This window comes from Salmo salar, chromosome ssa20 (assembly GCF_905237065.1).
Source record: "Salmo salar chromosome ssa20, Ssal_v3.1, whole genome shotgun sequence".
Classification (NCBI taxonomy): domain Eukaryota; kingdom Metazoa; phylum Chordata; class Actinopteri; order Salmoniformes; family Salmonidae; genus Salmo; species Salmo salar.
The window spans coordinates 48554054-48570506 of record NC_059461.1 but is presented as its reverse complement, the minus strand read 5'-3'; the positions used below and the strand labels follow the sequence as shown (position 1 = coordinate 48570506).

The 16453-nt window shown below is 43.0% G+C and overlaps 1 protein-coding gene across 1 annotated transcript; it reads left to right on the top strand.

Moving 5' to 3' along the window:
• Positions 1 to 1147: 1147 nt before the first annotated feature.
• On the top strand, positions 1148 to 6377 carry LOC123729178 (galaxin). The gene is made up of 6 exons (XM_045703380.1): positions 1148 to 1157; positions 1243 to 1343; positions 2069 to 2298; positions 4366 to 4694; positions 5062 to 5118; positions 5590 to 6377. Exons 1-6 carry the CDS (start codon positions 1148 to 1150, stop codon positions 5811 to 5813), a joined length of 951 nt encoding a protein of 316 aa, XP_045559336.1. The 3' UTR covers positions 5814 to 6377.
• The last annotated feature ends 10076 nt before the right edge of the window (positions 6378 to 16453 follow it).

Sequence of the window (16453 nt, the reverse complement as noted above, 5' to 3'; positions counted from 1 at the left end):
TTGATGTTAGTGGAGAACGACAGGGTGTTGTCCAGGATCACGCCAATTAGAAACATGATAGATTGTTAAAAATGTTAAATAATAGTTTTAACTATGCGTGTATTTGTATACATATCTACTGTATGTTTATGGTCTGTTAATGTATTTATGTGCATGCATTTGTATGGCATCTAATTGTGGGTGTGCACTGTGCATATGGATCCTTTGAAATTAATGTCTTCCCCTGGTAAACTGTGGAGGCGGATGTAATGACAAACAAATAGTTTAACTTTCCCAGTTTATAGACTTCCTGTGCATTTCCTTGCTCTGAGTTGCACTTCCTGCAGAGGTGGTCTCAGAACCTCCCCACTCTGTCTGTTTCTCCATCTGCCTCCAGTATGTCTGGAAAACAGCCCTGTGGTCTAGGTGCCTGTTTCAACCCAACAGAACGTTGCTGTGTGAACCCTACATCTCTCCTGGAACAAAGTTACTCTCACAACCAGACCTGCTGTGAGGGAACACTCCACCACCCCCCATGTAAGTAGGTAGGGGGGGATACTGCTCGGGGAGCAGTATCATACCCAGTCTGAGAAAGTGGGAAAATACTTTAAACAGTACGTATTTTCCCACCATCTCAGACTGGGTGTGCATCTTTGTGCTATTTATACACACACAGACAGAGAAGCACGATGGAGACATTGGAAATGCATTCCATGAGACTCCAGAAAGCGTTATTAAATATAAAATCTTAAATGAGACACGTGTGTGAGTTCTTGTGGAAGATTAGGTGCTCTACCACGAAAGAAAGATACTGCTCCCCGAGTGCCAATGACGTGGAGGCACCTCTCTGATTCAGAGTGGTTGGGTTAAATGAGGAAGACACATTTCGGTTGAATGCATTCAGTTGTGCAACTGACTAGGTGTCCTCCTTTCCCACATACCAGACATGGGAGGAAACAGCATTAAACAGCTGTTTTATGTCATCAGTCGAATCGCCCAATCTCTCTACCCATATTTTGGGGGTTTTCCTGTAACATTTCTCTACAAGGCCATAATGTATCAAATATGTAGGTGAAAGAGCAGTCCATATTTGTAACAGATGACCAGTTTTGTTCAGCAGGCTTCGCACTGTATTGTATGGATGCTGATTTTACAGTATGTACAGTAAATGCTGCCAGGTCAGACAGATTATTTACCAGTCTTGATCTGATCATCACCACCATCCCCATCGCTGTCCTTCCTCCTTCCCATCTCTCTAACCAGATCTCTACAATGATGCTAGCTGTGGCTCTCAGGGAAACAATCCAGACAGTAAAATCTGCTGTGCCGGGAAGCTGTCCAATAGGGTGCTTGGAAAAAACCTGGTAAGTCCAGAGCTTAGGCCTACAACTAAAGCTTAGTTCACTGAACCTCCTCCTCTACGTAAAAATCAGTTCTCCTCATCTCAGTCAATTTAAAGTAAAACAGATAAATCCTCCATACGCTTGTTGAGTTGTTGTTTGTCAAGGCATAAAGACAATGCTGTACAGCAAAGGGATGTATCTGTGTATTTGCATTTTTTAAATGGTCAAAATAACTAAAAAGTGGCATTTTAAGGCAAGGTTGACACTATACATTATCCACAGACTCATTTCAGTCCACGCAGAATGTTTAGACAGGGGCCCAGTGGGAAAAAGGGTGTCCTATACTCAAGGCCAATTTTCTAGAGTGCTGCTTCATCTAAAAGTCTGTCAGGGAGACAATCTGCCCCGTGATTTACCAGTAACAATGACTATTTATGGTGGTTGCTTTACATAGGCTATATGCGGTACTATGTCAGTTTTGGCAGCACATTTAGTTCTGTAAGCCCCACCCTGCAACCAGTTAAGAGTAGAGTAGAGTAGCTCCTCTTTTGCTTGGCGCTCTGTTGGTAGAAGACGTGTGCACAGGTCCGCTGGTAAGACAGACTCTCTTTTATAGCAAGTTGACTTTCTTTTGTGATTGTGTTTGAATTTTGGGTATGTGCATGCTACGGTGTGTCTGCATGTCTGTTATTCATGTTGTGTGTGTGTGTTGTTACCCTGCTGACTGGTGTGTGTCTCTCTCCCAGTGCTGCGGTACAACTCCGTATGGTGTAGAGGACCGAGGGGTGCTGTGCTGTAACCAGACCTTGCACCGTGTGGTGGAGGATGGGTACCAGTGCTCCCCAGGTGGCTACTTGTATCTACCATCCCGTGACATGGTGTGTGGCTCACGCGTTCATCTCAACGATCCAGGCAAACACTGCTGTGGAGAGGACACATACGACCCTCAGTATGAAATCTGCTGCAACGGACACAAGTGAGTTGCTCTATAGAGTGGAAACTATAGGTAGTTGAACCTAGCCAGGATTCTTCTTTGCTCAAACAAGAGTAATAAAGGCCTAGTGCACCATTTATTTAAATATAATTAAAAAAAATATATATATATTTTGTGATTTTTCAAGCGGTGCTACAGCACCCTCAGCTTCCCTACTTCCCGCGGCTATGGGAGGAAGCTGGTTGATGGTTGTTTGGGATTCTACGGACATTACTAATGTATTTTTCATGTAAACTGTGTTTATTATTGACTGAAGTCTGTTAATTGGAAATATGGAAAAATGTATCATGACCTGACAGACTGGAAATATATATATATTTATTTTGTATATATTTTGGGGTATTTTACCCCTCTTTCCACTTCCCCCCACAATTTCGATCTTGTCTCATTGGGTTTCACACGCTGATCTAAATTCTATAGAGAACAAGTGGAAACGTGGGCGAACACATAATTAACAATCAATGCTCTAATGTGAAAAGGCTATAACACTGTCATTCAAACTGTGGGTCGCAACCCGTAGTGCTTTCCCAGGAACTTGCATGGCAGTCTGAATTTACACTGATACCATTGCTGAATACTTTGGTCATGAAATAAGCGGGAGGTCTGTGCAGTGCAGTTGTGAGTGACGCACTTGAATCTACTTTCATTTGAATCAAAATAAATTCAACCACACCTTTGTTTCATCACAAAACTGAAGAGCAGGCTCTGTCTGGTGATGTCCACAAAGCATATTACATGGTCAAGCAAGAATGTTGCCGACTACTAAACTAATGATTTAGAAGCAGAGAGTTACCGCAAGTTGCAAAGAAAACAGGAGCTGCCTTCACTATTTCAGCACCATTTCAACTTCAACATTATCAAATCACCTCTGCTTAGTCGAATACAGGGACTACCTCTGCTTAGTTTAATACAGTGACAACTAAAAGATACCAATAACTATTTAGTCCAATCAACATGAACTAAATATGATGTGGCTGTCCATGGTTCTGATTTGTGTGTGCGTGTGCATGCTTACGTTTGTTCAAGTATAAAACAAATTTACTCACCCTACTTGTAGAGAAAAGCCAATGCCATCCTCCTTTCTTTCCTGTTAACAAAACGGTCTATGACTCTGTCATATTTTTATTGTCCTAGGCTACCTGGCTAAAATGCTTGCTTGCTAGCCTAACTTCCTTTCATGGTCAACGTTAGCTAGTTAACATTAGCCTTCTACATCTAGCTACATACTGAACTTCCGTCCTCTCAGTCCAGGGGCACAATGTATGAATTTTTGGTTGAATCAGAATCGGCGTTATAATCATTGGCCAGTACGTAGAATTAAATAAAACCACAATTACAAATCCCTATCTGTCAACAACGTATTTATCTTTATTTGATGTGATAAGAGTGAAGCCAAATCCAAACTGGCTTCCCTTGACACTTTTTTTTGGTGCACCAGGAACATTCACAGTTAAGCTCACTCAGTATAGCTCAATGTTGATTGGCTATTATTTTATACTTTTTTTAATCAAGGGAGGCCAAATGCTCAACGGTTTCCCTTTCATCTAATGCTATACGTGGCAACAATGTCATACTCTTTATGACCTGACAGCATCAGATAGATGGCCGACACATACAGAGGGGCTCTGTTTCGCTCGTTCGGATGCTTTCTCCGGTGAGATACATTCAGGCTCTTGCGAATTGAAGGAAAATTATAAAAACAAAAAGAGACATTATTTTATATTTTTTCCTTGGTACATTTTTTTGGGGAAGCCTGGCTTCCCATGGCATCCATGAATACATGATACTGGTCATCTCTCTTCATTGCTCAATCTGTGGATTCAAGTAATCAATTGGCTAAAACTTATTTTTATAGCTAGAACTCTCCAGATACCATTTCCTTGAGAGCTATTCATCGAAATAGAATGGGTAAAATCCAATCAATGATAAATAATCATCAGTACATATGGCTCTGATCTCACCCAACATGACAGCACAACAGGAACCAAATTCAGAGAGATGATATGGACTCTTTTGATATAGGGAGATCAAATATTTTTCTCTGCCCAGACACAGTAGGTGGGGGAACAAGTCCTGCTGCGGAGGGAAGGCCTACGACCCCAGCAGTGACCAGATGAAGTGTTGTGCAGGGACTCTGTACAACCTGCAGGTTCAGGACAGACTCTCAGAGGAGGCCCAGTGCTGTGGGAGTGTCCTGATGGAGGCTGGCTCCACGCAGACCTGCTGCTCTGCCCCAGGGCTGAACCTGGTCTACCCTACCCAGCCAGGGTTCACCTGCTGTGGGCAGCACTACCCCAACTCCTCCCTGTGGTCATGCTGCGCGGGGGTCCTGTACTCAAGGCCTGAAACACAAACCACCAGCAAGAACATGATTCCAGGTCAGTGGGAACCGGATACAATCTGAACTTGATTCCCATTTTTCATCCATACATGATTTATGTCACAGTTTATCTCTGAAAGGTCTCCGAAAGACCTACATACAGGGCAGACAAGTGATATGAAGAGTCTATTTGTTATTCATGTGGTCCTTTGTAGCTCAGTTGGTAGAGCATGGCCTTGTAACGCTGGGGTAGTGGGTTTGATTCCTGGGACCACCCATTAGTAAAAATTCACGCATGACTGTAAGTCGCTTTGGATAAAAGCGTCTGCTAAATGGCATACAAGAATAAGATAAAGGGGGTGTCTTTTCATGGGTCCCTGCCTGGATTCTGTTTCTGTCTTAGCCCATTTGTTCATTATCCTCAGGACCCAGGCTTCTACCACTGGGGGATCTGAAGACTGAAGTCCTGTGTCACACCAGAGGTAAGGCCTCCAGTTTGAAGCACAGGATCAAAGGAAAAATTACTCAATACTTTGACCTTTAGCAAGAGCATTGGGAAGCCCTTGAATCTACTTTTGTGGGTAGCACTTGAATGATTTTCCCTGCCTTCCCTGTGGCTCAGTTGGTAGAGCATGGTGTTTGCAATGCCAGCATGGTGTGTGCAACGCCAGGGTTGTGGGTTTGATTCCCACGGGGGGCCAGTACAAAAAAAAAAACAGACTCTGGATAAGAGTGTCTGCTAAATGACTAAAATGTAAAAAACTGTAACTGTAGATTTTGGAAAGCACTTGAATCCCTTTGGGAAGCACTTAGACTAATTGATTTACAGTAGCTTCACAAAACTGATCTAAAGTGTGTGTGTGTGTGTGTGTGTGTGTGTGTGTGTGTGTGTGTGTGTGTGTGTGTGTGTGTGTGTGTGTGTGTGTGTGTGTGTGTGTGTGTGTGTGTCTCAGTTCTGCTAGGGACAGTGCAGAGTGTGTCTGTGAAGATGAATGAGCGGTCCATCGTGATGGTGAACGCCATGTACATGCTGGCCTCACGTGGCCATGTCAACCCCCTGCCTTCCCCTCACTACATCACATTACCCGACCACTGCAGCTCCCCTGAACTGGTGCCGGGCAACACTTACATCTGGATGAAAATACCTTTTCTCAGACACCATAAGATTCATCTCTGATCATTCCTACCCTCTCCATTCCATCCTCTCCAGGTGCTCAAAATGATACTTTTAACCATGTTTTGAGGCAATAGAGTGTTTGTTCACAATTACATTGCTTACAATGGCTTTAAAAAGAAAACGTCTATTTTGGGTTCTGATGGGGTAGGACAGTTTAACTAAGCTCATGAGGCATACATTATATTCTTCAAGTGTCAATTTGTATATCATTCATTTAAAACTCAAAAAAATGTATGTGGCTATCACAGATGACACATTTTAAGATATCAGTATATCGTTAGCAATTTTTATTTGCTAACAAGAAAAACTAGCATGTTTATGATCTCTCATGAGTCATATTTTATTATGTTTGTCTGGGTAGTGGTTTTCTGTTATATTATCGCAAATGTTCCTTTAGCGTTAATGCAATTATATTGTCTTAATAATGGCTATTCCATACTGAAGCTATTTACTCACTGAAACTCTTTGTTCAATGTGACACTAACATCATTGGCATGAATCTCTCTGTTTAGTGATTGTACCACATTGTAAAACGGCAGGAAATAAAGCCTATTTTCTAACCAAGCAATTGTGTGTAGGTGTGTGACTTCACCATGACCTCGTGACTTTTTCCACATTGTGTTACGTTACAGCCTTACTCTAAAATGCATGAAATTGTTTTTTCCCCCCTAATCAATCTACACACAATACTCCATAATAAGAAAGCAAAAACATATATATATATATTTTTTTTAAATATGACATTTACATAAGTACTCAGACCCTTTACTCAGTACTTTGTTGAAGCACCTTTGGCAGAGATTACAGCCTCGAGACTTGTTGGGTATGACGCTACAAGCTTGGAACACTTGTATTTGGGGAGTTTCTCCCATTCTTCTCTGCAGATCCTCTCAAGCTCTGTCAGGTTGGATGGACAGCTATTATCAGTCAACATTCATTCGCTTTTTATCTGAAATCGGTATGCTTTTTACAAGGCACACTTGTCAGAGAAGACAGAGGAGCATCTGTCAACATAGCAACCGTCATAAGAATTGTTCAAAAGTTTAATAAAGGACTATTCTAATAAATGCAACAGTTAGACACTAAATGAAGATACTCCAAACTCAGATATTGACTGACATATAGCACATAAAACATTGTACCGCCATGGACAAATAAGATCCTTGCTTATCCTCTCTTAGTTGTGACTATTGTACAAGGCTGGGTGGGAGGCCACAGCTTTGTTGGCACCTGTAAGTTAACAGAACTACTGTATGAAAGACAAAGAAGATTTGGTTCAGTTCCATGCTACATAAACACCCATCAAACAAAGCTGTCCAGTTACGGGGCAAACAATTGTATACACTACAAACACATTATAGTGTTCCTGAAAATGTGCTGAAAATAATGGAAGGAACTGATGTGATTGTGTCTCTTCTCTTCCATAAGGTAGTTACTTATCTGTGGGTGATTGAAGAAAGCGATAGGATATTTTAGTGGAGCCTCAGAAACCACAATGAAATTACTGTATATCAAAATAATGGGTTGACACAGGAAACTGTCCGAATTCTGAAGTGGTCCAAAAATAGTACATGAGTGTTACTATAACTATTAAAGAAATAGAATGGGAATGAAAACAACTTGTGGCAGAGACAATTTAGAGGAGAACTTGGCAAGAAATGAGAGGAAAGTGAGCGAGAAATTACATCTTTCATATGCTTCCTTCCAGGCTCTTGTCGTGGGAGACGGTCCAAGTCCTTGGACACATTCCCAGTTAATCACACCGTTCTAAAGTGGACCACACAGCCTCTTCCTGTATGACGTACGAAGCTCTGACCGAAAGTGTCTCAAAGTAAGCCTCAGGCTTCCTCATGCCATGGTGCCACCGGAGTAGAACACACAACATCAGGGTAAGGGGCAACAGCAACCAACACGAGGGTGGAGGAGAGGAAAGAGACATGGATGGTGGGAAAGAGGGGTGGAGGCCCTCTGTGTATTCCGCCACTCTCATACTTTTTGCTGCTACCCTGGTGTTGGCGTGTGGTGCTTCCACTCCCTACTCAGCCATGGAGAGCTGGAGCTACATCGAGTCCCTGTACTTCTGCTTCGTGGCCTTCAGGGACCTGGTGAGCAGCCAGGAAGAATCCTACCGAGGAGGCCCCAGGGAAGACCAATAATAGCATATAGCAAACCATTTATACAAAGGAAAGTTATGTTTCCGGTCACAACTTGCAGACTTGTTTACGCTGCTGTGCGTTTTGTTGCCGATCTTACTTTGCTACCTGACGGTTTTTTACTTTTTCATTACCGTATATTTTTACTTTTTCCCTCACTCAACTTTTTTCATTCAACTTTTTCACCCCGGAGGTTTTATCTGGACATGGTTCGTCAGGACTTCAAACCGCCGAAGCTAAGTAACATTAACATGATGCCTTCTAATTGCGGTCGTTGTACTTATAATATACAGGAGAACGATCGCCTTACGGCAAGGATAGCTGTGCTGCAAGCCCAGCTTCAGACGCGATCGTTAGGCAAGGGTAATTTCAGTGTAGGAAAGGATGAAACAGCGTCTGTGCCACCAGTAAGTACAGATAGTAACGTTAGTATAAACCCCCTCGCACGGTCCCCGCAGCCGGACATCTTTCTCATGGCTTCTGGAGGGAAATGCTGTAGGAATGCTCAACCGGTGTCGCTTATTCAGCCGACAGAAACTTTCAACCGGTTCTCCCCATTAAGCGAGTCGGAGGCCGAGACTTCTCTGGTCTCTACTCCTCCCGTTGTGGGGTCTGAGACGCCGACGGCTCCCACCATTAGCTCTGACAAATTGAAAACCCTAGTCATTGGCGACTCCATTACCCGCAGTATTAGACTTAAAACTAATCATCCAGCGATCATACACTGTTTACCAGGGGGCAGGGCTACCGACGTTAAGGCTAATCTAAAGACGGTGCTGGCTAAAGCTAAAACTGGCGAGTGTAGAGAGTATAGAGATATTGTTATCCACGTCGGCACCAACGATGTTAGGATGAAACAGTCAGAGGTCACCAAGCGCAACATAGCTTCAGCGTGTAAATCAGCTAGAAAGATGTGTCGGCATCGATTAATTGTCTCTGGCCCCCTCCCAGTTAGGGGGAGTGATGAGCTCTACAGCAGAGTCTCACAACTCAATCGCTGGTTGAAAACTGTTTTCTGCCCCTCCCAAAAGATAGAATTTGTAGATAACTGGCCCTCTTTCTGGGACTCACCCACAAACAGGACCAAGCCTGGCCTGTTGAGGAGTGACGGACTCCATCCTAGCTGGAGGGGTGCTCTCATCTTATCTACGAACATAGACAGGGCTCTAACTCCTCTAGCTCCACAATGAAATCGGGTGTAGGCCAGGCAGCAGGCTGTTAGCCAGCCTGCCAGCTTAGTGGAGTCTGCCACTAGCACAGTCAGCGTAGTCAGCTCAGCTTTCCCCATTGAGACCGTGTCTGTGCCTCGATCTAGGTTGGGCAAAATAAAAAATGGCGGTGTTCGCTTTAGCAATCTCACTAGTATAAAGACCTCCTCCATTCCTGCCATTATTGAAAGAGATTGTGATACCTCACATCTCAAAATTGGGTTACTTAATGTTAGATCCCTCACTTCCAAGGCAGTTATAGTCAATGAACTAATCACTGATAATAATCTTGATGTGATTGGCCTGACTGAAACATGGCTTAAGCCTGATGAATTTACTGTGTTAAATGAGGCCTCACCCCTGGTTACACTAGTGACCATACCCCCGTGCATCCGGCAAAGGCGGAGGTGTTGCTAACATTTACGATAGCAAATTTCAATTTACAAAAAAAAAACAATGACGTTTTCGTCTTTTGAGCTTCTAGTCATGAAATCTATGCAGCCTACTCACTCACTTTTTATAGCTACTGTTTACAGGCCTCCTGGGCCATATGCAGTGTTCCTCACTGAGTTCCCTGAATTCCTATCGGATCTTGTAGTCATAGCAGATAATATTCTAATTTTTGGTGACTTTAACATTCACATGGAAAAGTCCACAGACCCACCCCAAAAGGCTTTCGGAGCCATCATCGACTCAGTGGGTTTTGTCCAACACGTCTCTGGACCTACTCACTGCCACAGTCATACTCTGGACCTAGTTTTGTCCCATGGAATAAATGTTGTGGATCTAAATGTTTTTCCTCATAATCCTGGACTATCGGACCACCATTTTATTATGTTTGCAATTGCAACAAATAATCTGCTCAGACCCCAACCAAGGAGCATTAAAAGTCGTGCTATAAATTCTCAGACAACCCAAAGATTCCTTGATGCCCTTCCAGACTGCCTCTGCCTACCCAAGGACGTCAGAGGACAAAAATCAGTTAACCACCTAACCGAGGAACTCAATTTAACCTTGCGCAATACCCTAGATGCAGTTGCACCCCTAAAAACTAAAAACATCTGTCATAAGAAACTAGCTCCCTGGTATACAGAAAATACACGAGCTCTGAAGCAAGCTTCCAGAAAATTGGAACGGAAATGGCGCCACACCAAACTGGAAGTCTTACGACTAGCTTGGAAAGACAGTACCGTGCAGTATCGAAGAGCCCTCACTGCTGCTCGATCATCCTATTTTTCCAACTTAATTGAGGAAAATAAGAACAATCCGAAATTTCTTTTTGATACTGTCGCAAAGCTAACTAAAAAGCAGCCTTCGCAAATGGAGGATGGCTTTCACTTCAGCAGTAATAAATTTATGAACTTCTTTGAGGAAAAGATCATGATCATTAGAAAACAAATTACAGACTCCTCTTTAAATCTGGGTATTCCTCAAAAGCTCCATTGTCCTGAGTCTACACAACTCTGCCAGGACCTAGGATCAAGGGAGATACTAAAGTGTTTTAGTACTATATCTCTTGACGCAATGATGAAAATAATCATGGCCTCCAAACCCTCAAGCTGCATACTGGACCCTATTCCAACTAAACTACTGAAAGAGCTGCTTCCTGTGCTTGGCCCTCCTATGTTGAACATAATAAACGGCTCTCTATCCACCGGATGTGTACCAAGCTCACTAAAAGTGGCAGTAATAAAGCCTGTCTTGAAAAAGCCGAATCTTGATCCAGAAATTATAAAAAAATATCGGCCTATATCGAATCTTCCATTCCTCTCAAAAAATTTTGAAAAAGCTGTTGCACAGCAACTCACTGCCTTCTTGAAGACAAACAATGTATACGAAACGCTTCAGTCTGGTTTTAGACCCCATCATAGCACTGAGACTGCACTTGTGAAGGTGGTAAATGACCTTTTAATGACGTCAGACCGAGGCTCTGCATCTGTCCTCGTGCTCCTAGATCTTAGTGCCGCTTTTGATACCATCGATCACCACATTCTTTTGGAGAGATTGGAAACCCAAATTGGTCTACATGGACAAGTTCTGGCCTGGTTTAGATCTTATCTGTCGGAAAGATATCAGTTTGTCTCTGTGAATGGTTTGTCCTCTGACAAATCAATTGTAAATTTCGGTGTCCCTCAAGGTTCCGTTTTAGGACCACTATTGTTTTCACTATATATTTTACCTCTTGGGGATGTCATTCGAAAACATAATGTTAAATTTCACTGCTATGCGGACGACACACAGCTGTACATTTCAATGAAACATGGTGAAGCCCCAAAATTGCCCTCGCTAGAAGCCTGTGTTTCAGACATAAAGAAGTGGATGGCTGCAAACTTTCTACTTTTAAACTCGGACAAAACAGAGATGCTTGTTCTAGGTCCCAAGAAACAAAGAGATCTTCTGTTGAATCTGACAATTAATCTGGATGGTTGTACAGTCGTCTCAAATAAAACTGTGAAGGACCTCGGCGTTACTCTGGACCCTGATCTCTCTTTTGAAGAACATATCAAGACTGTTTCAAGGACAGCTTTTTTCCATCTACGTAACATTGCAAAAATCAGAAATGTTCTGTCCAAAAATGACGCAGAAAAATTAATCCATGCTTTTGTTACTTCTAGGCTGGACTACTGCAATGCTCTACTTTCCGGCTACCCGGATAAAGCACTAAATAAACTTCAGTTAGTGCTAAATACGGCTGCTAGAATCCTGATTAGAACCAAAAAATTTGATCATATTACTCCAGTGCTAGCCTCCCTACACTGGCTTCCTGTTAAGGCAAGGGCTGATTTCAAGGTTTTACTGCTAACCTACAAAGCATTACATGGGCTTGCTCCTTCCTATCTTTCCGATTTGGTCCTGCCGTACATACCTACACGTACGCTATGGTCACAAGACGCAGGCCTCCTAATTGTCCCTAGAATTTCTAAGCAAACGGCTGGAGGTAGGGCTTTCTCCTATAGAGCTCAATTTTTATGGAATGGTCTGCCTACCAATGTGAGAGACGCAGACTCAGTCTCAGCCTTTAAGTCTTTACTGAAGACTTATCTCTTCAGTAGGTCCTATGATTAAGTATAGTCTGGCCCAGGAGTGTGAAGGTGAACGGAAAGGCTGGAGCAACGAACCGCCCTTGCTGTCTCTGCCTTGCCGGTTCCCCTCTTTCCACTGGGATTCTCTGCCTCTAACCCTTTTACAGGGGCTGAGTCTCTGGCCTACTGGTGTTCTTCCATGCCGTTCATGGGAGAGGTGCGTCACTTGAGTGGGTTGAGTCACTGACGTGGTCTTCCTGTCTGGGTTGGCGCCCCCCCTTGGGTTGTGCCATGGCGGAGATCGTTGTGGGCTATACTCGGCCTTGTCTTAGGACGGTAAGTTGGTGGTTGGAGACATCCCTCTAGTGGTGTGGGGGCTGTGCTTTGGCAAAGTGGGTGGGGTTATATCCTGCCTGTTTGGCCCTGTCCGGGGGTATCATCGGATGGGGCCACAGTGTCTTCTGATCCCTCCTGTCTCAGCCTCCAGTATTTATGCTGCAGTAGTTTATGTGTCGGGGGGCTAGGGTCAGTCTGTTACATCTGGAGTATTTCTCTTGTCTTATCCGGTGTCCTGTGTGTATTTAAATATGCTCTCTCTAATTCTCTCTTTCTGTCTTTCACTCGGAGGACCTGAGCCCTAGGACCATGCCTCAGGACTACCTGGTATGATGACTCCTTGCTGTCCCCAGTCCACCTGGCCGTGCTGCTGCTCCAGTTTCAACTGTTCTGCCTGCGGCTATGGAACCCTGACCTGTTCATCGGACGTGCTTGTTGCACCCTCGACAACTACTATGATTATTATTATTTGACCATGCTGGTCATTTATGAACATTTTAACATTTTAACATTTTGACCATGTTCTGTTATAATATCCACCCTGCACAGCCAGAAGAGGACTGGCCACCCCTCATAGCCTGGTTCCTCTCTAGGTTTCTTCCTAGGTTTTTGGCCTTTCTAGGGAGTTTTTCCTAGGGAGTTTTTCCTAGCCACCGTGCTTCTTTCACATGCTTTGCTTGCTGTTTGGGGTTTTAGGCTGGGTTTCTGTACAGCACTTTGAGAATATCAGCTGATGTACGAAGGGCTATATAAAAATAAATTTGATTTGATTTGATATACTCATTCATATTCGATTAGTTCTGCAATGGATAAACACAATTTGGCGCAAATCAGTTTTACAACCAGCCAATTACAAAACCGGGTATTTCTCTTACTGTTTCTCTGGGCCTATAAGGATCTACGTTTCATTGACCACGTTGAAGCTCATCTCATTACACCACCGTGTGTGAATTACAGGGGAGCCAGTGTGGGCTCAGCTCCCCTGAATAAGACATAAGCAGTGGCAATTTTAGCATGTACATTTTGGTGTGGCAAACTATTATTTTGGGTGGTGGGGATGCATCCCAGCAAAGCCACTACACAACACTAAACAATACATTCATTGCACTATAACGGTGACAAACGGTGCCCACAAACTGTTACCTCCTACATAAAGCTGTCCCAACAACAGAGTGTCTTGTTTTGTACACTTTGTACAAAATAATAAAACGCAGAACTACAGGATGTTTCTTAACATAACTCTTTATTAACTAGCTACAACTACATGTTAGCCTATCTCCAACCACGATCAACTGCCCATGACCTAACCGTCTGGGTGGTCTTAACCAATCACCGCACAGTATGATACGGCGGTAAAATGCATCCAATTATAATTCAGTATGTATTCACATATGAATATTACACAGAGCTTTCTTTTCAGCTCCATGGAGTGAATCCTTACCACCGCTACACCTGGCTATCAGCGAAGCCTTGTCTGGCAGCGAATCAGTTCATTCAGCCTTATTCACTACTTTAAAAAAAATATGGCTGATATGGCTGATTTGCTTAAACAAATGTGGTTTCTACTGACAATTGAGATGTACAAACTATGACATAAAGGAACGATGAGCGGATAAAATATAGCCCATAATTAATGAGCGAGCTAGCACGGACGAAGTAAATATATCTATTTGTTCAGCACTTTTGAAATGTACAGCGACAGAATTCAGAACATCTGCCGTTCTTACAGTATTCTCCGTGTACATCAATTCAGAACTGTAGGATAAATAAAGGGCGCACATAAGCAGACAATGAAAGTTCTTACAATATTCAATGATTACATTTCTCTAAAACAGGCTATAAGCTACATGTGCACCATCAAGTCAGAACAGGGAAAGGGGCCAAATTATTAGGGTGACAGCTTACTACACAACATACAGTACACTTAGTATTACTTTCTAGGCTACGGTATGCATATCTCCCTGGCATATTACATCATTTATGCAGCAGCATACAATACATTTTTGGACTCACCTTGTTGTGCTGTGCTCACTTGAACAGGAAGGTGGCATAGCGGTCATTCTTGTGGGTTCTAGAACAAGGCCCGAATCCCAACTTGGAATTCCGAGTTGGATGACTGTTCAAAATAATTTTCATTATTTTTCCAGTCGGAGCTAGTTTTATCAAAGTTCCCAGTTGTCTTGAACTCACTGAAGTCTGAGATTTTCCAGATCCAAGTTTCCAGTTGTTTTGAACGCGGTAGAAGTCATGCTGGATTGACAGCATGGACAATGTATTCAAACTTTTCTGACCCATGGTGTTACACCCTTTTTCGTAATATCCAATTAGTAGTTACGATCTTGTCTCATCACTGCCACCCCGCTACGGACTCGGCGAAGGTCGAGAGCCAAGCCGCACTGCTTCTTGACACGCTGCTTGTTCAATTTGTGATTTACAACTTGTACAGCTATGTTGTTGTTTAATGTTTATGTCCAATGGCTGATGAGCACTGATACATTTTATTTAGTAACGATAATTATTGAAAAGGATTTTCCATTAGATTGCCAACTTGATGCAGGATGATGACAGCTTGTCTAGCTTACTAGCTATGATTTTGAAAGGATGATGTTGACATGATCAGTCCAATCAAAGCTGCAGTAGATATGTGATTTGACGTTGTTTTATCTGTGGCCAATGACCTTGAGCCTTCTTGGATGAGCACTTCAATGTAACTCTATGGCAGCACCCAAGGGGCTTGAACTTTCCAGCTCTGCGCGTAGATGTTGCGGTGACGTATTGGCCCGATTGAGTGACAGAACACTGAGTCAGTCACGGCGCAACTAAAGAACATTACCAACCCCTACACTCTGTATTTTCTGCAGGCTGCCCCACCACCACAGAAAGAGCTGATCTAGTCTGAAACACTTTCATTTTGGAGCTGCCTTACTCAAGAAAGCAAAAAAGAGACCATGTTGGTTTTACATTGTTTACAAACTGATATGTGACACGTATTAATGCCAAAATAACACGCAGAACAGGCAAAAAATGTATTTCTACTTAAACATGTGGGGCTCAAAACAGGTAGGGCTCTGCCCTGAATGACGTGTCGCCACTGCATGTCTATATAATTCCCCTATATTCATTGTAGTGACTAATATTTCTGTATTAGGCCTATCCCATAGTCTGTGTTTTGGTCTGAGTGACTCAAAGAACCTGTCCTGAAGAATTGAGGAGTGTTTTTTGAGTAATAATGTATACTTTTTTGGATTTTGCTCAATCTGATAGGCTGGGCCTGGCAGGGCCTGACTCCCCAGTGGGTGGGCCTGGGTCCACCCACACCCACCCATGCCTATGCCCATCGGTTATACCAAGGACTGTACACTATCTGATGTGAATGTCTGCAATTTTCAGTTCAACCTATAGTAGGCTAGGCTTGCCTATATCAACACCATTTTGGGATATGATAGCCTAACATTGGTTTAAATAGCAATTTAAACTAATGTTCGGCTAGCATGTCCAAAAATGGTGTTGATATACGCTAGCCCAGCTAATAACACCACCTTGACAATAAAGATGGCTCAATTGTTGATCTTAATGTCTATATAGGCTGGGCCAGTCAGTCAATAGCATGCATTACAGAACTGACAGGAAAGCAAGGTCATATTTAGTGTCTTCTACTGTATAGACTTCAGTGGATTCCTGGAGTTGCTGTGCCCTCTACTGGAGACTTGGTGAACCTAACCAGGCCACCAATTTACATGTTGTTACACCTGTGACAAGGGAGGCTAAATAATGATTCTAAAAATGCTACAAGACGTTGTAGGCATAAGATACATGTAGGAAAGTCTAAACGTCCATGCAGCCTCATATGCTGAGATATTATTAGGAATACATGTTTCTCCATATATATCGATGCAGAGAGGAGTCAGTGAGATGGAGAA

What these genes read in the sequence shown, in the direction of transcription:
- LOC123729178 (XM_045703380.1), top strand. An exon ending in GGGTGCTTGGAAAAAACCTG is followed by an intron (nt 1,344 to 2,068) that starts GTAAGTCCAGAG and finishes TCTCTCTCCCAG; the next exon opens with TGCTGCGGTACAACTCCGTA. An exon ending in AGTCCTGTGTCACACCAGAG is followed by an intron (nt 5,119 to 5,589) that starts GTAAGGCCTCCA and finishes TGTGTGTCTCAG; the next exon opens with TTCTGCTAGGGACAGTGCAG.